Below are 24,847 nucleotides of genomic sequence, written 5' to 3'. Positions count from 1 at the left end.
CCTACCAGAGGTTAAAATTGTTGTACATAAAGCTATGATTTTATAATACCAATATCATATGACTGCCAATTTCCTGTTGTTGAGGTGCACTGTAGTTGTACCATTTAACTAAGAGCTTTTTTTACTGTCATTTTAGCTATTATATCATCTTCTCTGAACATGGAGCATATTGAGCTTCATGGCTTCTCAATAAGATGTCAATGTAATGTTGAGATGTTCCACTTGCCCTTGTCAATGCTTAGAAAGGCCTATTTTTCAAAGAACGTGATGATTTCATGCTGTTACTTACAAACTAGGCATCAGAAAATGCTTCCTAAAAAAGCTCTTAATAGTTTTACACGATTTGAGAGCAAATACAGTTGCATGAACAAAAAAAGTATTTCAAGTATTTGCCCATTAGTTTTTAATAGTTAAACAACGTTTTAGGAGTTATCTAACATATTTTACAAATGTTTCTTGCATTTATATAAAGGAGTTGTAACATGAAGGCATATACAATAAGAACACCTCAAATAGAACTTTATACTACAAGGTAAGATTACATAAGATGGTATATTACAGTATGTCTAGTGGAAGGCATGGATCTGTGACTGTCATTAGCAGATGATATCTGTAAATACAGACGACATTCTGCTGCAGTTGCTACATTAAAACATTAAGCCATAGGATGTAAAGATTTTGACATGGGAGATCTGTCTACCCAATGGCACCTTGTCGTACAGCCTCATGGTGCTCATAGACTGCCACATGGCAGGTGGACATGGATTAATACTTTAGAATTTTACATATAGTAAATAGTGATGCGCGGGTCTTTTAAAATTTAAAATAGCGAATATTTCCCCCAAAATTCAATTCACAGTGAATAAATTTGCAAAACTTCAAACAGTGAAAAATTGTAATTGCAAAGGAATACATGTGGGATGGAGAGAGAGAGAATCCTGCTAACCATTATAGCTTACACTATTCAGGAGAGAGGACCTTGATGACCATTATAGTTTACATTATACAGGAGATAGAGCGAATACTGCTGAACATAAGAGCCTACATTCTATAGGGGAGAGAAAGAAAACCCTCTGATCATAAGTGCAAGGGCATACACTCTACAAAAGAGAGAGAGAGCTGTGCTGACCATTAGAGCTTACATTACACTGGTGAGAGAGAGAGAGAGAGACAGAGGACTTTGCTAACTATAAGAGCTTACACTATACAGGAAGAGGACCCAGCTGACCAATATAGTTTACATTATACAGGAGACAGAGAGGACACTACTGAACATAAGAGCTTATACTCTACAGGAAAGAGAAAGAACCTTACTGACTATAAGAGCATACACTATATAGGGTAGAGAGAACTCTGCTGATCATGAGAGCAGCTCTGCAGAAGAGAGAGAACCGTGCTGACTATAAGAACTTACACTCTCTACTGTCTAAACTTTTTTGCACTGGGAAGTGCTTATCTTTGATGGCCCTGGTACTAATCACTGTGGAGACACGGGGGTCAGTGGGTGCTCTCGTCCGCTGGCCCGGCCGCCTTTAGAAAGACAGCATGGCCCAGAGCTCATCCCAACTGAATGCCCGACCTCCTTTACCGTGGGTGGAACACTACTCAGACAACACAGGGTGAGGAAATCACTATATTAAGACTTTATTGGATCCCCAAACAATTAACGGCATATGGCACATAACCAGCAAAACCACAAAATGTAATCGGCAATAGTTTCTCACCCTTCTGCTGGCTCACCAGGGATTAGAATGTCCGTGCCTCAGAGCTTCCAGGGCTACTTAATCCAATCCAGCAGCACCCCCCTTTTGGCGGGCACCCACCGAGAATGGAATAACGCAAAATTTAGAAAGCTGGCTGAGGTCTGCAAAGTCTGTAGCCAGGTGACCAAATTGTCCCAACCTGGGTTTCTTCCTTAAGTAGTCTCTGGTATGATGATGTGATATAATCCTGGCAGCCAGAGTCAAAATCCGTAGACTGTGGTTATGGTCTCCAATCGGAATCGGAGTTGCTAGATTGAAGCCATGTAGCCAAGTGATCCTCTAGTCGGAACCAAAGTCCCGAGACCGAGTCCACAAGGCATCCTGTTTCTGATCCCCTAGCCAGCTCCTAAGAGCTTAGACTGGATCATGGATCCATCAACCCCTGGTGACTCCAAGAAGTCCATTTTTATAAGCCCGAGCCTTTCCTTAGGATATACTGTTCCCTTATCGGATTGGTTGCACAAGGTTGCTTTTCTTATTGAATGAATTTCAAGCCGCATGGATAATGTTCATTTAAATGATGTGGACCGAAAGACTGAGGATATTTACATGTAGTCTGCAATCCACAAACTAGACAATGGCCACTGAGGTAATTTACATTAGATTAGCAATACACAACTACAGTACAATGAACGCTCAGAGGGGTCTGGCAGAAACTATAGTTTAGAAAGCATGAGTTAACACACAGAAGAACAATACGTCTGGCTAATGTAAGAAATGTAACCCCCGACACACATTTAAAAAGTCTGTGTCGTCACAATCACCACTTTACAAGTTATAAGATGGCATAAATGCAGGGAATTATGGAGAGGCCCACGCAGCAATGCAAAATGACATTAGCCCATTCTCTGATGCTTCAGCACAATGGTAAATGGTGAAGGGTAAGTTTTTGGTGGGTTTTTTTTTGCAAACCACAAACCTCAAAATGTTCAAATTTGCGTGAAACTACAACTTTCAGAAAATTCAAATCGAACTCGGTCCTTGGCGGTTTGATCCGATTATCTCTAATTGTTAAACATAATGCCAACGATCAAACAATCAAGTATCCTAATGGGACATCTAAGAAGTCTAAAAACAATATAGAGCAATAAAAATTACATGTGCCTTACCAATATGTGATTTTATGGCGAATAATCATGGTCTTCAAATCGTAATGGTTACGCTTTTTTCCGTTATTCTAACCATGCACAAAGAACTGATTTCACTTCAGATTCTAATGTCCCTCATGTTTCCTTTAATTTCCGTGAACACATGACGGTGACTTGGGGTAAAATCTGACAAGTAGGGTGATGTTCCAGTAGCTCTAACCCAGCAGCCACAATACTGCAGTTCACGTGTTTTAATTTTTGTACATTCACATAATTTCCTTCACTGATTTTTGGCAAACTATATATACAATATATTGCCTCTAAATTTCAGCTCTCACCTAGGCAAAAGTGTTTTACAATTTAAATTTTCTGAATAACCATTGTACTTTGTTCCCTTAACACCCATTTCATTATGTATTAAAGAGTGCTATATCACAATAAAAGGAGCTTCCATATACATGACAAAATAATAGAGACAAATAGTACACATGGAGGGATGAGTTAAAAGAAATGAGATAAGTAAAAAGCTGGTAAAATGTAGGTAATAGTGATGAGCGAGTACTAAAAAGCTCGGGTGCTCGAAGCTCGGGCCGAGCCTCCCAAGATACTCGTGTACTCGGCCCGAGCAACGAGCCCAATGTTATCCTATGGGAGACCCGAGTATTTTTGTGAAATGACCTCCCGGCAGCATGGAGAAACCCTAAAAATGTCACAAAAGTCTCAGAAGAGTGCTCAAATGACATGGCAACAGCATGGGGAAGACCCCTTGAAGCATTTATCACTCAAAAGTCACAGCTGTGAACAATTTTGTCCGCGTTTTACGCCATTTTTACGGACTCACCAGAAAACCTTCCAAAATGACCCCAAAATGATTTTTCATGGCGGAAATGTTAAGGGCACATACCCAATAGTGAGATAGAGCTGGTGTATGTTACTTTTTGAGATCAATACATGAAAGATTTTACGTGAAAACATTGTGTGGCACTCCGATGTCCCTGAGAAGAGACGTACATGAAGGCCTCTTGAGTCTAATGTGCCCATTTTGAGGAAGTGAGTCTTTGTAGTATTTTCCTTTGCCAGGGCAGTCCTAAATTGTGAGGTTCACCAATGCCCCTGCATACAGACGTGCATGAGGGCCTCAAAACATTAAGTGTCCATTGTCAGGAAGTGGGTGTATTATAGTATAGCCCTTAGGCAGGGCAGCCAAAAATTAGGAGGCTCCACATTGTCCCTGGGTAGAGACGTGCATGAGGGCCTCAAAACATTAAGTGTCCATTTTAAGGAAGTGGGTGTATTTCAGTATAGCCCTTAGGCAGGGCAGCCAAAAATTGGGAGGCTCCACATTGTCCCTGGGTAGAGACGTGCATGATGGCCTTTAAACCTGAAGTGCCCATTGTAAGGAAGTGGGTCTATTTCAGTATAGCCCTTTGCCAGGGCAGCCAAAAATTGGGAGGCTCCACATTGTCCCTGGGTAGAGACGTGCATGAGGGCCTCAAAACATTAAGTGTCCATTGTCAGGAAGTGGGTGTATTATAGTATAGCCCTTAGGCAGGGCAGCCAAAAATTGGGAGGCTCCACATTGTCCCTGGGTAGAGACGTGCATGATGGCCTTTAAACCTGAAGTGCCCATTGTAAGGAAGTGGGTCTATTTCAGTATAGCCCTTTGCCAGGGCAGCCAAAAATTGGGAGGCTCCACATTGTCCCTGGGTAGAGACGTGCATGATGGCCTTTAAACCTGAAGTGCCCATTGTAAGGAAGTGGGTCTATTTCAGTATAGCCCTTTGCCAGGGCAGCCAAAAATTGGGAGGCTCCACATTGTCCCTGGGTAGAGACGTGCATGAGGGCCTCAAAACATTAAGTGTCCATTGTCAGGAAGTGGGTGTATTATAGTATAGCCCTTAGGCAGGGCAGCCAAAAATTGGGAGGCTCCACATTGTCCCTGGGTAGAGACGTGCATGATGGCCTTTAAACCTGAAGTGCCCATTGTAAGGAAGTGGGTCTATTTCAGTATAGCCCTTTGCCAGGGCAGCCAAAAATTGGGAGGCTCCACATTGTCCCTGGGTAGAGACGTGCATGAGGGCCTCAAAACATTAAGTGTCCATTGTCAGGAAGTGGGTGTATTATAGTATAGCCCTTAGGCAGGGCAGCCAAAAATTGGGAGGCTCCACATTGTCCCTGGGTAGAGACGTGCATGATGGCCTTTAAACCTGAAGTGCCCATTGTAAGGAAGTGGGTCTATTTCAGTATAGCCCTTTGCCAGGGCAGCCAAAAATTGGGAGGCTCCACATTGTCCCTGGGTAGAGACGTGCATGATGGCCTTTAAACCTGAAGTGCCCATTGTAAGGAAGTGGGTCTATTTCAGTATAGCCCTTTGCCAGGGCAGCCAAAAATTGGGAGGCTCCACATTGTCCCTGGGTAGAGACGTGCATGAGGGCCTCAAAACATTAAGTGTCCATTTTAAGGAAGTGGGTGTATTTCAGTATAGCCCTTAGGCAGGGCAGCCAAAAATTGGGAGGCTCCACATTGTCCCTGGGTAGAGACGTGCATGAGGGCCTCAAAACATTAAGTGTCCATTTTAAGGAAGTGGGTGTATTTCAGTATAGCCCTTAGGCAGGGCAGCCAAAAATTGGGAGGCTCCACATTGTCCCTGGATAGAGACGTGCATGATGGCCTTTAAACCTGAAGTGCCCATTGTAAGGAAGTGGGTCTATTTCAGTATAGCCCTTTGCCAGGGCAGCCAAAAATTGGGAGGCTCCACATTGTCCCTGGGTAGAGACGTGCATGAGGGCCTCAAAACATTAAGTGTCCATTTTAAGGAAGTGGGTGTATTTCAGTATAGCCCTTAGGCAGGGCAGCCAAAAATTGGGAGGCTCCACATTGTCCCTGGATAGAGACGTGCATGATGGCCTTTAAACCTGAAGTGCCCATTGTAAGGAAGTGGGTCTATTTCAGTATAGCCCTTTGCCAGGGCAGCCAAAAATTGGGAGGCTCCACATTGTCCCTGGGTAGAGACGTGCATGAGGGCCTCAAAACATTAAGTGTCCATTTTAAGGAAGTGGGTGTATTTCAGTATAGCCCTTAGGCAGGGCAGCCAAAAATTGGGAGGCTACACGTTGTCCCTGGGTAGAGACGTGCATGAGGGCCTCAAAACATTGTTCCCATTGCAAAGGAGCGGGTCTCCTGTCGTTGTAATGTCCATTCTGCAAAGAATGGGCGAAAAAATTTACCACTGGGGGTATACCTGAAACAAAGACCTAACTATTGTAACGGTCATCATGATGGCGCATGAGGAGAAGGAGGAGCAGTCCAGCGATTATCCAAAGTCGAGAAGTGTACCCATGGGTGAGTGGAGGTACATGGCAAACTTTAAATTCCGCTCTCATTTGCTGGTGGTGTGGTGAAGTCTGGCCCAATCCAACCCTTGTTCATCTTTATCAGAGTCAGCCTGTCAGCATTTTCAGTTGACAGGCGGGTGCGTTTATCTGTAATGATTCCACCTGCGGCACTAAAAACACGCTCTGACAAAACGCTAGCAGCAGGGCAGGCCAGGACTTCCAAGGCGTAGAGAGCCAATTCATGCCACGTGTCCAGCTTGGATACCCAATAATTGTAAGGCACAGAGGAATGTCGGAGTACAGTTGTTCGATCTGCAAGGTACTCCTTCAGCATCTGGGCAAACTTAGGATTTCTTGTGGCACTACCCCGCACCTCAGGGGCTGTGGTACGTGAGGGGCTGAGAAAACTGTCCCACATCTTAAAGACTGTTCCCCTACCTCTGGCGGATTGGACTTGTGCCTCTCTCGGCTGTACGCCTCGGTTGTCCACTGATTCCTGACCTATGCCGCTAGCGTTTTGTGAGGGGAATGCTTTGCCTACTTCCGTGAGTATGGCCTTCCGAAACTGCTGCATTTTGGTTGACCTCTCATCCACGGGAATAAGAGACAAAAAGTTCTCCTTGTAGCGTGGGTCTAACAGTGTTACCAACCAGTAATGATTGTCGGCCAAGATGTTCTTAACGCGAGGGTCACGAGACAGGCAGCTTACCATAAAGTCAGCCATGTGCGCCAGACTCTTAACAGCCAGGACTTCAGTAGCCTGACCAACAAGATGACTGAACATGCTGTCCTCCTCCTCCTCCTCCTCCTCCTCCTCCTCATCTACCCTGTCCTCTGGCCAGCCACGCTGAATCGAGGATATGACTGGTGTGCATGTCATATCCTCAATTTGGCCGGAGAGTTGCTCCATGTCTTCATCCTCCTCCTCGTCATAGTCCTCCACTGCACGTTGTGATGAGACGAGGCTGGGCTGTGTGTTATCACCCACACCCACTACTGTTTCTTGCTGCAACTCATCGCGCTCCGCCTGCAATGCATCATGTTTGTTTTTCAAAAGGGACCGTTTTAGAAGGCAGAGTAGCGGTATGGTGACGCTAATAATGGCGTCATCACCACTCACCATCTTGGTGGAGTCCTCAAAGTTTTGGAGGATGGTACATAGGTCTGACATCCATCTCCACTCCTCAGGTGTTATGTGTGGAGTTTGACCCATTTCCCGACGGCTTAGGTGATGCAGGTACTCAACAACTGCCCTCTTCTGCTCACATATCCTGACCAACATGTGCAGAGTTGAATTCCAACGCGTGGGGACATCACACACCAGTCTGTGAGCCGGAAGATGCAAACGGCGCTGAAAGCCGGCAAGGCCGGCTGAAGCAGTAGGTGACTTTCGAAAATGTGCAGACAGGCGGCGAACTTTTACCAGCAGATCAGACAGCTCTGGGTATGACTTTATAAACCGCTGAACCACGAGGTTGAGCACATGGGCCACGCATGGAACATGTGTCAGCTGGCCTCGCCTCAAAGCCGCCACCAGGTTCCGGCCATTGTCACAAACGACCTTTCCTGGCTTTAGGTTCAGAGGTGTGAGCCAGTGATCTGCCTGCTGTTTCAGAGCTGTCCACAGCTCTTCTGCATTGTGGGGTTTGTCACCTATGCAGATTAGCTTCAGCACAGCCTGTTGCCGCTTCGCCGAGGCAGTGCTGCAGTGCTTCCAGCTTGTGACTGGTGTGGAGGGCACAGTGGATGAGGATGCGCAGGAGGAGGAGGAGGCTGAAGAGCATGACATTCCGGAGCTGTAGAGTGTGGGTGAAACACTGACTGAGGTAGGGCCTGCAAACCTTGGTGTGGGAAGGACGTGTTCCGTCCCTCGCTCAGACTGGGTCCCAGCTTCCACAATATTAACCCAGTGTGCCGTCAACGAGATGTAGCGGCCTTGCCCACAAGCACTTGTCCACGTGTCTGTGGTTAGGTGGACTTTGGGTGAAACAGCGTTGTTCAGGGCACGTGTGATGTTTTGTGACACGTGGTTATGCAACGCGGGGACGGCACACCGGGAGAAATAGTGGCGGCTGGGGACCGAGTAACGTGGGACAGCTGCCGCCATCAGGTCACGGAATGCTTCTGTCTCCACCAGCCTAAAAGGCAACATTTCCAGCGCAAGCAGTCGCGAAATGTTAGCATTTAGAACTGTGGCATGTGGGGTGTTGGCAGTGTATTTGCGCCTGCGTTCAAAGGTTTGCTGAATGGATAACTGAACGCTGCGCTGGGACAAGGACGTGCTTGATGATGGTGTTCTTTCTGCGTAGGCAACTGCAGGTGCAGGAGTGGAGGAGGCTTGTTCGCAGGCAGCATGGACAGAGGATTGGCTCGCATGCACAACCAGCGAAGACGTAGCAGTGACATCAGCAAGCACTGCTCCTCGACTCTGTTGTACTTCCCACAAAGTCGGGTGCTTGGCTGACATGTGCCTGATCATGCTGGTGGTGGTCAGGCTGCTAGTTTTGGTACCCCTGCTGATGCTGGCACGGCAGGTGTTGCAAATGGCCTTTTTTGAATCATCTGGATCCAACTTAAAAAACTGCCAGACTCGTGAAGACCTAACATTTGTACAGGCACCTTGTGTCGTCGTGTTGTTACGGGGAACGGTTGCCTGACTTCTGCCTGGGACCACCACCCTGCTTCTTACTGCCTGTTGTGATGCTACGCCTCCCTCCCCCTGTGCACTGCTGTCCTCGCTCTGCATATCCTCCTGCCAGGTTGGGTCAGTTACTGGATCATCCACCACGTCGTCTTCCTCTTCCGCACCCTGCTCCTCCTCCTGACTTGCTGACAATTGTGTCTCATCATCGTCCACCACTTGTTGAGACACGTTGCCAACTTCGTGAGAACGTGGCTGCTCAAATATTTGGCTATCTGTACAGACGATCTCCTCATGACCCACTTCAATATGAGCTGGCGAGAGGCCAGAATGTGTGAATGGAAACGTGAACAGCTCTTCCGAGTGTCCAAGTGTGGGATCATTAATGTCCGAGGAGGACGTGTACTCAGCCTGGTGGTAGGAAGGAGGATCAGGTTCAGAAATGTGCGGTGCAGTATCACGGCTACTGACACTTGACCGTGTGGAAGACAGAGTGTTTGTGGTGGTGCCAATCTGACTGGAAGCATTATCCGCTATCCAACTAACAACCTGTTGACACTGGTCTTGGTTCAAGAGCGGTGTACTGCTGCGGTCCCCAAGAATTTGGGACAGGACGTGCGAGCGACTAGATGTGGCCCTTTGTTGTGGCGAAATTAGAGCTTGCCCACGACCTCGGCCTCTGCCTGCACCACCATCACGTCCACTTCCTTGTTCCTTGCCAATGCCCTTGCGCATTTTGCAATGCTGTGCACTGCTGACGTGTATATTCACTACTTGTGCGTTATATCAAAGTTTCTGGAAATTGCACACCAGTGCACCTGTACGCTGCCACCAACAGGCACACACGTGCGGTTTTAAAAACCAAGCACGGACGCAATAATAACCTAACACAGGTTTTAGGAGCAAAAATTAAGAACTCTGACACTATCAGCCACTGCTGACTGACGTGTATTATACACTACACTTGTGCGTTATATAATAGTTTGGTAAACGCACACCAGTGCACCTGTACGCTGCCACCAACAGGCACACACGTGCGGTTTTAAAAACCAAGCACGGACGCAATAATAACCTAACACAGGTTTTAGGAGCAAAAATTAAGAACTCTGACACTATCAGCCACTGCTGACTGACGTGTATTATACACTACACTTGTGCGTTATATAATAGTTTGGTAAACGCACACCAGTGCACCTGTACGCTGCCACCAACAGGCACACACGTGCGGTTTTAAAAACCAAGCACGGACGCAATAATAACCTAACACAGGTTTTAGGAGCAAAAATTAAGAACTCTGACACTATCAGCCACTGCTGACTGACGTGTATATTCACTACTTGTGCGTTATATCAAAGTTTCTGGAAATTGCACACCAGTGCACCTGTACGCTGCCACCAACAGGCACACACGTGCGGTTTTAAAAACCAAGCACGGACGCAATAATAACCTAACACAGGTTTTAGGAGCAAAAATTAAGAACTCTGACACTATCAGCCACTGCTGACTGACGTGTATATTCACTACTTGTGCGTTATATCAAAGTTTCTGGAAATTGCACACCAGTGCACCTGTACGCTGCCACCAACAGGCACACACGTGCGGTTTTAAAAACCAAGCACGGACGCAATAATAACCTAACACAGGTTTTAGGAGCAAAAATTAAGAACTCTGACACTATCAGCCACTGCTGACTGACGTGTATTATACACTACACTTGTGCGTTATATAATAGTTTGGTAAACGCACACCAGTGCACCTGTACGCTGCCACCAACAGGCACACACGTGCGGTTTTAAAAACCAAGCACGGACGCAATAATAACCTAACACAGGTTTTAGGAGCAAAAATTAAGAACTCTGACACTATCAGCCACTGCTGACTGACGTGTATATTCACTACTTGTGCGTTATATCAAAGTTTCTGGAAATTGCACACCAGTGCACCTGTACGCTGCCACCAACAGGCACACACGTGCGGTTTTAAAAACCAAGCACGGACGCAATAATAACCTAACACAGGTTTTAGGAGCAAAAATTAAGAACTCTGACACTATCAGCCACTGCTGACTGACGTGTATTATACACTACACTTGTGCGTTATATAATAGTTTGGTAAACGCACACCAGTGCACCTGTACGCTGCCACCAACAGGCACACACGTGCGGTTTTAAAAACCAAGCACGGACGCAATAATAACCTACTAACAGGTTTTTTTGGGGAGCGACAATTACAGTACAGACAAGTCAGACACTATCTGGACTGTTTTACACTGTGTACACCAGCCCCAGATATGAAGGCTGGTATACGGTCACCACTACCCTGCCTGCCTGCCTGCCTGTATACTGCTACAATAGTCCTGACAAGGACTCTTTTGGTCACTAGCCTGTATTCAGACCTGGCTATACCCTGCCTGTATATAGCAACAATAGTCCTGAGAAGGACTCTGCTACTGTACTCCGACCTGGCTATACCCTGCCTGCCTGTATACAACTAGAATAGTCCTGAGAAGGACTTTTGGTCACACTGTTTGCAGCCCTGCAACTGAAAAAGCTATAAAGGGCCGCAAAGCTTTCCCTGAATCAGCGACACTCTCCCTACACTCACTGTCAGAATAGCTGTGAGCAGAGCACAGCGCGCCGGCCGATATAAAGGCTCGGTGACGCTGTGCAGGCCGGCCAATCACTGCAATTCCACAACTAACAGGGCTGTGGCATTGCAGTGGTCTGCCAGCCAATCCCTGCATGAGGGCTGGCTCTCAAAAGAGCGCCAACATGCAGAAATGAAGACCACGAGTAAAGCACGAGTATCGCGAGATTACTCGGTCCCCGCCGAGCAGCCCGAGTACAGTGATACTCGTGCGAGTACCGAGTAGTGACAAGCATGCTCGCTCATCACTAGTAGGTAACACAACAAACCAAAATCAACAAGTCAGAACATATTACTAACAGTTCAGCATGGTGGAAGTAGTATTTTACCAGTCTATGAATATGTTTTGCTTTCTTAGGGCTGAACTACTTTCTATTAAAGGGATTTTCCCATCTCCAAGATCCTATCCCACTATGTAGTAGATATAATAATAATAATAATAATAATAATAATATTAGCAAATACCTCCATTTAGAAATGTAGTAGTTCTTCTAATTCACTCTTGTCGCTTACTTCATGTTCAGGACATTGCAGGACCTTAGGTATCCATAGTTATGACCACGCATATAGTCACAGTTAGTTAGTTGCTCGTGGTCATAACCATAGATATCTAAGGTCTTGTAATGAGCTGAACATGAGGTAAGCGACATAGTGAATCAAAAGAACTATACTACATTTCTAATTGGAGGTATTTGCTAATATAGTTAATTACACCTACTACATATTGGGATAGGATCTTGGAGATGGGAATACCCCTTTAATGAATACAATTTTGCACTATATTTAAACCTTCTTATATGCACAAGCTAATTGGGGTCATGAAAAATAGGTCACAAATCCAATTTGTTTTAGCTAAGTACTTAATAATGCCTAAAGGACTCATAAAGGACTCATAATAATCCTCGTAGGGACAATATTGATACTGAGTGTGTATTAACATCTTGCAATTCTAATTTTCCATTATAACATGAAATTTATTTCCTCTTTTGCCTTAGTTCTTTGTTTTTTAATTATTATTCGAGAAGGTTTCTACTACAAATAGCAGGCTATCACTGGTTGAGGTGGCTCCTCTAAGCCTAAGATCCAGGTGGATATACGAACTAAGGGAGTTGATGCAGCAGATAGGTGAGGCACGCAAGACAAGGATAGCTGAGGGACTGGAGACCACAGGCAGCTGAGTGTGATACTGGAACTGCAGGCTGGCAGAAGAAATCCTGAAGACCACAGACAAGTTGTGAACAAGTTGTGAACATGACTGCAGAGAGGTACATACCAGGACTATAGGCAGGAGAAGTCCTGATGACTGTACACAGATACTGGGACAGTCAACGTGCACAGAGAAATGGAGAGTCTTAGAGACACTGAAATCTTAATACCAAGAAACAAGGGTGTGTCTTGATGAGCCTTATGTAGGCCCAGGCAGATGATCACATGGGATCACACCAGGCCATCTGCAGAGCCCGACATGGAACACATTAGAATCCAGCAAACCGAGGTGAGGAAAGCAAAGCACAGTTTCAGGACATGTAAAATAGAGATACAGTGGCCAACCCATGTAAATATTTTTTAATGCAATCTCTAGGATTAAGCTCATTCTTAGTGATCCCAATATGTGATGGCTTCATCTATTAGCTAAAGCCATGCATAACTTATAGTTCCTATTTATCAGGTTTTTTGCACCAGTATTCTAGCCTAAATTATTTTGAAATGTTGCAAAATTAATAATTTGAAATAATTTTTGGCATTTTTATACCAGTCTTGGTCAGCTATGTCAAAGTGTGTGAAGTTGGGACCGTACTGGGTGTGACACAGCCTACCCAGCAAATTCATTGAAAGTTAAGTATAAATTACAGGAGTGTACTAGTAACATTGTTGGGGGAAGTGCATGCCAGTGGTAAGGTGTGCTTAATTTATTAAATGATGTACACCTCTTCATGAGGTCCTTTCACCTTTCACTAAGACTGGCATTTCAATATGCCAGTCTTAATAAATTGTTTTGGGTTGTTTTGTAGAACTAGATTGAGAGATGCTCATAGTGGGTCCTCTAACTTGTCCACAATCATCTAATGTTAGCAAAAAAGAAAAACCTTTTCTTTAATAATTTATGTTGAAATGTCTTTACAATGTGATAAAACTAAAAGGAAATGGATTTAGTAAAAGTTGCATGCTGCTGCACAGATACAACAGTTGCATGATGGTGAATACTCCGTTATGTATGTGCCTACAAAATATTTTTCATATGCATATCGGTTTTCTATTTAAAGAGAACCAACTGGCAGGATTTTCATGTATAAAGTAAAGTCAGTGCTATACTGGCACTAGGATGCTGAATTGAAGCATGCATATTGTTCTTAGCTTGGATGTTTTATTTCAGAAATATATAAAAGTAACGTTCCAGCAATGCACTGCTATTTGATTGACAGGTGCAACAGGGGTTGTAATATGTGGGTTGGGTTTTGCTATCTATTTCTGCCCCGGTCTGCTGCTTGGCCTTAGTAGATGTTAGACTTTATGGGCTGCATTTCGAACACACCCCTATCAAGTGGCAGAAATTGCTCATACCTGGAAGGAGCTCATACAGATTAGCATCTACCAAGGCCAGGCAGCAGACAGGAGTGGGAAAAGATAGCAAAACCCAACCCACATATTCCCTTCCTGTTGCACCTGTGAATCAAATAGCAGTGCATTGCTGGAACTTTACTTGCACATAATTCTGAAATCAAACATCGAATCTCAGAACAAAAGTTATGCTTAGATTCAGCATCCTCGCGCCAGTATAGCACTGGTTTTATTTTATATTTGAAAATCCTGATGGTTGGTTCTCTTTAAGTTTAGAATGTTTTAGACATTAACAGTAAAATAATTTTGACAGTTCTATAGGTAAATTTATTCAGAATTTCGACATTTACATAATTCTCAAGGTTTCCTTTTCACAGCTGTTGGTTCTGTCAGTATGATGGTTGCCTTTCAGATTCATTTTAGCATAAGTTGATGGAGGTTTACCTCTTAACTAAAAATGTGTATTCTGGAAGATCACATAGTGTGAAGCACATATGGTAATCACTTTGAACCGCTTTCTGCTGCTCTCTAGAATGAACCTTTGTGGTGAAAGCTTTTTAAATGTTATCTTGTCAACTAACTGAGATATAAATTCCAGCATCGTTATAAATGTTGCAAAAAAAAACCCCTAAAACAATATTTCTGTGAAATGGTAAATAATGTATTAAGAAATATGGGGCTTTTTATTGAAATACTGTGTGGTAATCATTATTCTTATATCTGTTTTATGTTTTACTGTTATTTTGTTTTTGGATTTATTTTAACAAGTGTCATGCTCTGTCCCTTTAGACTCTACATAAAAAATAACACAATGTATCAGTTTTGCTAGGAGTGAAAATTATAGTATGATATTATATATTTTTTTAATTCTGCCATGCACCCATGTCTGGCTTAATATTATTATACGTCTGTGATGTGTTGACAAACTTCCCATGATGCACTTGTTTCTTTTTTTTCACAGCAGTTGTTATATGTAGATTGTTCTTTCTTCCTTGCAGGCATTCATGTCAATGTTTCAGATTTTGACACAAGAGGGATGGGTGGATGTGATGGATCAAACTCTTAATGCAGTAGGACATATGTGGGCTCCTGTAGTTGCCATCTACTTCATCCTTTATCATCTATTTGCCACTTTGGTAAGTACAAATATGCATTTTACACAACATAAATATATCATTATAGGAAATTAAAATTACAGTGTGATCACTAATGTACTACAACTACACTCTTTTCATCGCCATAGCGTTTTTGCAGATAACCTTAGCAATACGTTATTTAAATTATCACCCAATGGAAAGGGTCATGTATTCATGTATGCAGATAGCCTATTTTCACTTTCACTGCTTGCTCATCACTGTTGTAATTAAGCTGAAGACAAAACTTCAAGCCTCTAGGGTATGAATACTTGATTAGAAATCAGTGCAGCTATTTCCTAAAGTCAGGCTTAAAGTGAACACCAGGGGTTTATTTCGTTACTGCACTAATAAAGCCAAAATGCTATAAATAGATTAATTGAAGATTTGCAAAAAGAAAAAAATCAAGAAAGGTTTGACATTTTAATGCCCTCTCGCAGACTTTCAGGAATGACCGTGAAAGGACAAGACATTTAAAATAATCATTTACTAATTTCTAGTGATGTTTTAGTTGTTTTAAATAGCATTCAACATATGTTTTACATTCTGCAGCCTCAAATATATTATACAACTATAACCATATTATGTAGGTATGACTAGGGGTGTAGGGGTTGCAAACGCAGTGGGGCCCTGGAGCTTAAGGGGTCCAAAAAGTTATTTTACACATTTTTTCTTGTTACACTCACAAACTTAAATATTTTTATTTGGATTTAATGTACTATACCAACACAAAGTAGCAAGTATTTGTGAAATGTAAAGGAAATGATACATAGCTTTCTAAATAATTAAAAAACATAAAATTGTGACTTGCATTTGTATCCAGCTTCCTGAATCAATACTTCGTAGAACCACATTTTGCTGCAATTACTGCTGCAAGTCTTTTAAGGCTATATCTGTACCACCTTTGCACATCTAGAGGCTAACATTTTTTAAAATTCTTTTTTGCAAAATAGCTTTTGTTCGATAAGATTGGCTGGAGAGTAGAGATGAGCGAACCGGTCGCGGTTCGGCTCGAGGTCGGTTCGCCGAACGGAGGTCCCGTTTGAGTTCGGTTCGTCGAACGTTCGACGAACCGAACTCGAACTGCATAGGAAACAATGGCAGGCAATCACAAACACATAAAAACACCTAGAAAACACCCTCAAAGGTGTCCAAAAGGTGATAAACAACTCACAACACAACACAAACACATGGGAAAGTGACAAGGACATATACTCATGCGAAAACAAAACAGCTGGACAAGGAAAAAGAGGAGGAGACACAGATATATGAGTATATGCAAGGAAACATCGATGCCATTACTGTGCAACTTGAGCCCTGCTCATTTTAGGCTTCCATTCTGGATAAATTGCCTGAGCTCGACACGTACGCCTTGGGGATCTTGTCGTGTCCTGCAGCCAGCGTTCTCTCGGAACCTGTCTTCAGTGCTGCTGGGGGTCTGCTGGCAGATAAGCACACGTGTCTGTCCACTGACAATGTGGACATGGCTCTCAGAGGACTTTTCTTCCCCTGGGTCAGCCAGGGGAGGGGAAAGGCACGCGTATTTTTGAGAGTGCTTCATGCAAAGCATCTTTTTAATTTTGAAAAGGGGGGTCAACTGATGCTAGTCAAGTGGGGTGTGTATGGCCCAATTAGTGGCAACGATGGAGACTGTGGTTGGAGTCCCCTCGCTGTGTTTCTAAAAGAACCAAGATGAACAAGTCATTGCTCTCAGAGGACTTTTCTTCCCCTGGGTCAGCCAGGGGATGGGAAAGGCACGCGTATTTTTGAGAGTGCTTCATGCAAAGCATCTTTTTCATTTTGAAAAAGGGGGTCAACTGATGCTAGTCAAGTGGGGTGTGTGTGGCCCAATTAGTGGCAACGAGGGAGACTGTGGTTGGAGTCCCCTCGCTGTGTTTCTAAAAGAACCAAGATGAACAAGTCATGGCTCTCAGAGGACTTTTCTTCCCCTGGGTCAGCCAGGGGACTGGAAAGGCACGCGTATTTTTGAGAGTGCTTCATGCAAAGCATCTTTTCCTTTTTCAAAACGGGGGTCAACCAATGCCAGTCAAGTGGGGTGTGTGTGGCCCAATTAGTGGTAACGAGGGAGACTGTGGTTGGAGTCCCCTCGCTGTGTTTCTAAAAGAACCAAGATGAACAAGTCATGGCTCTCAGAGGACTTTTCTTCCCCTGAATCAGCCAGGGGACGGGAAAGGCACGAGTATTTTTGAGAGAGCTTCATGCAAAGCATCTTTTTCATTTTGAAAAGGGGGGTCAACTGATGCTAGTCAAGTGGGGTGTGTGTAGCCCAATTAGTGGCAATGAGGGAGACTGTGGTTGGAGTCCCCTCGCTGTGTTTCTAAAAGAACCAAGATGAACAAGTCATTGCTCTCAGAGGACTTTTCTTCCCCTGGGTCAGCCAGGGGACGGGAAAGGCACGCGTATTTTTGAGAGTGCTTCATGCAAAGCATCTTTTTCATTTTGAAAAAGGGGGTCAACTGATGCTAGTCAAGTGGGGTGTGTGTGGCCCAATTAGTGGCAACGAGGGAGACTGTGGTTGGAGTCCCCTCGCTGTGTTTCTAAAAGAACCAAGATGAACAAGTCATGGCTCTCAGAGGACTTTTCTTCCCCTGGGTCAGCCAGGGGACTGGAAAGGCACGCGTATTTTTGAGAGAGCTTCATGCAAAGCATCTTTTTCATTTTGAAAAGGGGGGTCAACTGATGCTAGTCAAGTGGGGTGTGTGTAGCCCAATTAGTGGCAATGAGGGAGACTGTGGTTGGAGTCCCCTCGCTGTGTTTCTAAAAGAACCAAGATGAACAAGTCATGGCTCTCAGAGGACTTTTCTTCCCCTGGGTCAGCCAGGGGACGGGAAAGGCACGCGTATTTTTGAGAGTGCTTCATGCAAAGCATCTTTTTTTTTTTCAAAAGGGGAGTCAACCGATGTCAGTCAAGTGGGGTGTGTGTGGCCCAATTAGTGGCAACGAGGGAGACTGTGGTTGGAGTCCCCTCGATGTGTTTCTAAAAGAACCAAGATGAACAAGTCATGGCTCTCAGAGGACTTTTCTTCCCCTGGGTCAGCCAGGGGACGGGAAAGGCACGCGTATTTTTGAGAGTGCTTCATGAAAAGCATCTTTTTCTTTTTCAAAAGGGGGGTCAACCGATGCCAGTCAAGTGGGGTGTGTGTGGCCCAATTAGTGGCAACGAGGGAGACTGTGGTTGGAGTCCCCTCGCTGTGTTTCTAAAAGAACCAAGATGAACAAGTCATGGCTCTCAGAGGACTTTTCTTCCCCTGGGTCAGCCAGGGGACGGGAAAGGCACGAGTATTTTTGAGAGTGCTTCATGAAAAGCATCTTTTTCTTTTTCAAAAGGGGGGTCAACCGATGCCAGTCAAGTGGGGTGTGTGTGACCCAATTAGTGGCAACGAGGGAGACTGGTTGGAGTCCCCTCGCTTTTTTTTTACATGATTTTCGAAGGGCATGACATGACTTAGAGGTTTTCTTTCAGCATCTGCAAACGGTTGGGTACAGAAATGCTGTCTTTCTAACCATTTTTAAAGAAGATTTTCGAGACCTTATGCCCGCCACAGTGCCCCAAGAGCCGATGCCCAGTCGCCACTCCTTCTCCAAGAAAGTTGTGCCCGCGCTACACCAGCATATTGCACACATCATCACCGCTTCCTTGAGAAAGTCTGTGTGTGACAGGGTACATTTCACCACAGATACTTGGACCAGTAAGCATGGATAGTGGCGTTACATGTCGCTGACTGGGCACTGGGTAACTATGGTGAGAGATGGAGAAGGGTTTGCTGTACAAGTCTTGCCGTCCCCACGACTTGTGTGTCAATCCTTCCTCTGTATGTACAAGTTCCTCAACTGCTTCTGCCTCCTCAACCTCGTGTGGGTCCTCCACCTTGGCCCAAACCCTGTGTGGTCAGGCCACCCTTCCTTGTAACTGCGCCCAAGGAATCCCACACACCTCCTTACTATGCTGGCAGCAGAGCTCAAGGCCATCAGGCGGTCAAATGTTTACTTTGAAATGTAGGGGAAATGTGAGACACCGCTGAGGAATTGTGGACGGTTAGCTCTGGAGAGTGAGACCGAGTTTCATCAATGGTTGTCTCCACTCAACCAGCAGCCAGGGAAGGTCGGGTGCGACAATGATGCAAACCAGTCTGCGACCCTTCTTCAGGGCAATGTGGCACACGTGCCTTGTATGGCTCATGTGTTGAACCTGGTTGTCCAGCAATTTTTAAAACACTATCCCGGCCTACATGGCCTTCTGCAGAGGGCACGGTGTAACGCCTGCCTGGATCGACACATTCAGATGGGCTGTAAAGGATAGGCTAGAGGCAAGCCACTCACCAAGCTGGACACCCAGAACCCTGAAACCCTTTAACCCCTATACAGTGATTTGGAATTACACAGGGCCCAAGTTTATCAATACCTGTGGAAGGCTGCAGTTCCAGAGAATAGTAGTCATGCAGGGTCAAAAACATTAATTGAGGAAGAGGAACAGAATGGGATGGCCAGGACTTAATCAGAAAAGAAGCAGAGGTGAAATGCGGATCGGCCAACGAGGTACATAAACAGCAAGCAGGAAAAGTAGTCAGGTAACAAGCACACAAACTCATAAAACTGAACTGGGGGTAACAGTAACAAGAGGTTCATAGCTTTGTCTGGCAGTGGTCTGCAGACAGGAGGGGCCTAAAAATGGTGTGGTGTCTTCCCATTGGTTGTAGCTGAATGATGGTACTTCATCTGTGAGATACCCACCACCTACATTCAGCCTGTGGTTCTGTATCTGTCAAGGTAACGCAACCCAGTGGGTGACCATAACCTGCGTCCACCTGCGCCGCAGGCATCGACTCCTTTCCCATCATCAGCACTATGCATGAAAGGAACACGTTGTCACCTGGCGACCGGAGTACAAATTGATTGAGTGGACTACGTTGGTGACTTAACAGCCGCGTGCAGCAATGATGCAAACCTGTCTGCGGCCCTTCGTCAGGGCAATGTGACACACGTGCCTTGTATGGCTCACGTGTTGAATCTGATTCTCCAGCAATTTTTAAAATACCATCCCGGCCTACATGGCCTTGTGCAGCGGGCACGCTGCTATGTGCTCACTTTCATCCTTCGCACCCAGCAGCTCAACAACTTTCATCGCTCCTGAAGTCTTAGGGTCTGGCGGTTAAACGCCGGAAATGCGATGTTCCGACACGCAGGAATTGGAATCTGCACATTTTGCATCGTCTGTGGCAGCACCGCAGAGCCCTGCTGAAATACGGTATGACGTATACCCTGGGCTAACTTGATCCAGAGGTGGTGCAGATCACGCTGCTGGAGTGGTGTCAGATCAAGGACCTATGCACCCTTCTACACAGTTTACAAATGTCGACGAAGATGTTTAGCACTGGCGATGCCATTCTCAGCGTGACAATTCTGGTCATCTACAAGATGGAGCACACTGTAAGCATTATTCGGAGTCAGGTGTTGGTCCAAGAGGAAGGGGAGGAAGTACAGGAGGAGTCATATGCAGAAGGGATAATAAGATCTACAAGGTCCATACGGTGAGCGGCACCTAGGCGGCAGTTATGGTGGGGGATAGGGATTAACAAGGGCGCATAGTATCAGCAAAAATTGTTGAGGAAGGTGCAGGAGCCCATGAAGAAATGGAGGACGAACTTGCGATGGGCATGGAAGACTCAGCAGATGAGTGAGAGCTTGCTCACATTTTGGTTGTGCGAGGTTGGGGGGAGAGGGCAGAGGAAGGAGGCACGATTCTCACCTCTCTGCCACCAACAAACCAAGGACTTGGTCCTCCTGGATGCACAAGACACATGAGCGCCTTCTTGCTGCACTACCTACAACATGACCCTCGGATTGTACGAATTCGAAGTAATGCTAACTACTGGGTTGCTACACTGTTAGATCCTCGGTACAAGACCAAATTTGGCTAAATAATTCCTGCCATAGAAAGGGACGCACGTATACAGGAGTATCTGCAGAAGGTGGTACGGATTCTTAGATCTGCTTTTATCAGTAAACACCAGTGCTGCACAGAGTGAATCTCAACGCTTTGTCATGGATAGGAGGAAATGGGCTTTTACTTGTCCACATCTGAGGGACCGAGGGCTGGCTGCTGGGCTGAGATGGCATTGAGTACGGTGTCCCTGCAGAGTTGCACTTTTGGTCATATACCAAATGAGTTGAAAAAGGACAAATGCTGGTGGAAAGGGGAACAGGTGTGTTGGAAAGGGTAAAAAAGTTTTTGTCCGTGGGTTTGGTGGTTAAGCAAAAGTAACATTTGATGAAGAAACACCATCTGTTACGGTGGGACTGGCAGATTTGGATAAGGTGGTATATACTATGTTACCGGTATATAACGAAAATTAATAAGAAAAGAAAGAGAAAAGTATATATCCCCATCAGCAGTCAATGTCCACCGTGCTCCCAGATGGAAAAGGAGAGGTTGGCAAATGGAAGGTTAGGTGGAGGATACAGATCTCTGTGGCTATGAAACTAATAGTTGCCTGAACCGAGTTAGACGCCACTCGGATCTTGAGACTGGGAGCCCTGTTAGCGTCACAGGGTCCACACGCCCACCCAGCCCAGGAACTCCCTGTTAACATCACAGGGGCCATTCAGTACGCTGACCGTGTGCATTGGGGCCACACCTGTGGACAGCAGGCGCAGCAGCAGGCCTGTTAATGCCACTGGGCTGCACAAGCAGGACTTGTAGGACAGGAGCTGGTCTTAACCGTTCTGTGTTACCAACTGTGGTGGCGGCCTGCATCGACGCCCTATCCCTGCCTACCTCTGGCCTAATGCCGCAATGGGTTCAACACATGGAGGCGTGCTCTTTCGGAGCATAATAGAAGACTGCGCACCTCCTTGTTGGCTCAAGCCCGTTTTATAACCTGGGTCCGCCCCAAACCAGGGTGGACCACAATGCACCTCCTGGAGACAAAAGCAGAGTGACACATCATGAGTGGCATAACTAGCGTCCTATTTTGAACCGCAACTTCAATAATGACCTCATGGCTGCCACGACACAAACACCTCACCAGTCATCGTCTGACCATCAATAATGAGGTGACAAGTCATAGGGGCGGGCCTCTGCAAGCCATTTGGGAGTGGCCTGGCCACATCGTCAGGACACCTGATGCCCTGTGGTCTATATGGGCCCCCCCACATCAGGGGCAGGGCCAAAGAGTTCATTACCGGACCCAGTTTCTGATGCAGTAAGTGCCTGAGCATGGTCAGTTGCATGAAATAGAGTCTCTGAAAAAAGACTATCAGCTTTAGCATGGTGTCTTGGCACAAAACAGGACTTAGACCCGGCACGGAATGCAAGTACCTGTGCAAAGAGGCTTTTCACACTAAGTGTGGGAGCATGCGCTGTATCCCGAAATGAAGACTTAGCCTCAGGAATGGCACAGTCAGGCTGAGCATACTAACTAGGCGAAACACTGTAGTTAGGCTGCAGCTGGGGTAAATTGGCACACGCATGCGCACTAGCTGCCTCTCCACACTTACACGTGGAGGAGAAATTGCTCTTCGGGTGTGGACTTGGAGATGCTGTCTATGAACAGAAGGAAAAGCTAAAGGAAGCCTCACTTTCTATCCCTCCGAATGATCAAATGCAGCAAAGAATTCCCTGAGTTTGCTATAAAATTAGCGTAGCAAAATGTGCATGAGGGTGTCATGCAGAGGTGCTGCAAATAGATTTGCACCAGTGGGGCACTAATAGAGTCCAACAGCCACTTCTTGTATGCCACTAAATGGCAGCATTTTTTGCTATCATTATAGCTTATTAAAAACAGAGCAGGAGGGTGTCATGCAGAGGTGCTGCACATAGATTTGCACCAGTGGGGCACTAATGGAGTCCAACAGCCACTTCTTGTATGCCACTAAATGGCAGCATTTTTTGCTATCATTATAGCTTATTAAAAACAGAGCAGGAGGGTGTCCTGCACAGGTGCTAGAAATAGCTTGGCACCAGTGGGACAATAATGAAATACAACAGCCAGTTCTATGATGCCACTAAATGGCAGTATTTTTTGCTATCAATATAGCTTTTAAAAACAGAGCAGGAGGGTCTCATGCAGAGGTGCTGTAAATAGCTTGGCACCTGTGGGGCACAAATGGAGTACAACAGCCACTTTTTGTATGCCACTAAGTTTACTCAATTTTTGGTATTCTAATGTCTTAGTAAGTAACAATGAGTTTGAGTGTGCAATGCAGGCAGAGGTGCTGCAAATATCTTTGCACTTGTGGGACGATACAGAAGTCCAATAGCCACGTATAGGATGCCACTAGGTTCACTGAGTGTTTGCTAGTATAATGGCTTAGTAACAATGAGTTTGAGTTTGCAATGCAGGCAGACGTGCCGCAAATATGTTTGCACTAGTGGGACTATACAGAAGTCCAACAGCCACGTTTAGGATGCCACTAAGTTTCCTCAGTGTTTGCTAGTATAATGGCTTAGTAACAATGAGTTTGAGTGTGCAATGCAGGCAGACGTGCTGCAAATATCTTTGCACTAGTGGGACTATACAGAAGTCCAATAGCCACGTTTAGGATGTCACTAGGTTCACTGAGTGTTTGCTAGTATAATGGCTTAGTAACAATGAGTTTGAGTGTGCAATGCAGGCAGACGTGCTGCAAATATCTTTGCACTAGTGGGACTATACAGAAGTCCAATAGCCACGTTTAGGATGCCACTAGGTTCACTGAGTGTTTGCTAGTATAATGGCTTAGTAACAATGAGTTTGAGTTTGCAATGCAGGCAGATGTGCTGCAAATATGTTTGCACTAGTGGGACTATACAGAAGTCCAACAGCCACGTTTAGGATGCCACTAAGTTTCCTCAGTGTTTGCTAGTATAATGGCTTAGTTATAATGAGTTGGAGTGTGCAATGCAGGCAGAGGTGCTGCAAATATCTTTGCACTTGTGGGACGATACAGAAGTCCAACAGCCATGTTTAGGATGCCACTAGGTTCACTGAGTGTTTGCTAGTATAATAGCTTAGTAACTATGAGTTTGAGTGTGCAATGCAGGCAGACGTGCTGCAAATATCTTTGCACTAGTGGGACTATACAGAAGTCCAACAGCCACGTTTAGGATGCCACTAAGTTTCCTCAGTGTTTGCTAGTATAATGGCTTAGTAACAATGAGTTTGAGTGTGCAATGCAGGCAGACGTGCTGCAAATATCTTTGCACTAGTGGGACTATACAGAAGTCCAATAGCCACGTTTAGGATGCCACTAGGTTCACTGAGTGTTTGCTAGTATAATGGCTTAGTAACTATGAGTTTGAGTGTGCAATGCAGGCAGACGTGCTGCAAATATGTTTGCACTAGTGGGACTATACAGAAGTCCAACAGCCACGTTTAGGATGCCACTAAGTTTCCTAAGTGTTTGCTAGTATAATGGCTTAGTTATAATGAGTTGGAGTGTGCAATGCAGGCAGAGGTGCTGCAAATATCTTTGCACTTGTGGGACGATACAGAAGTCCAACAGCCATGTTTAGGATGCCACTAGGTTCACTGAGTGTTTGCTAGTATAATAGCTTAGTAACTATGAGTTTGAGTGTGCAATGCAGGCAGACGTGCTGCAAATATCTTTGCACTAGTGGGACTATACAGAAGTCCAACAGCCACGTTTAGGATGCCACTAAGTTTCCTCAGTGTTTGCTAGT

At 45.2% G+C, this 24,847-nt stretch overlaps 1 protein-coding gene across 4 annotated transcripts in view; it reads left to right on the top strand.

Moving 5' to 3' along the window:
* NALCN (sodium leak channel, non-selective) overlaps window positions 1–24,847 on the top strand; it is a 1,011,261-nt gene that overhangs the window by 561,502 nt on the left and 424,912 nt on the right. For all 4 annotated transcript variants that reach the window (XM_075336708.1, XM_075336707.1, XM_075336706.1 and 1 more), the window contains one exon: window positions 15,031–15,168. In XM_075336708.1, the coding sequence (XP_075192823.1) occupies window positions 15,031–15,168 (138 nt within the window). The remainder of the gene's footprint in view (window positions 1–15,030; window positions 15,169–24,847) is intronic.

This window comes from Anomaloglossus baeobatrachus, chromosome 2 (genome assembly GCF_048569485.1).
Source record: "Anomaloglossus baeobatrachus isolate aAnoBae1 chromosome 2, aAnoBae1.hap1, whole genome shotgun sequence".
In the NCBI taxonomy this organism is placed as follows: Eukaryota; Metazoa; Chordata; class Amphibia; order Anura; family Aromobatidae; genus Anomaloglossus; species Anomaloglossus baeobatrachus.
The sequence above is the reverse complement of the archived record's forward strand: the minus strand, read 5'-3'. Positions and strand labels throughout refer to the sequence as shown.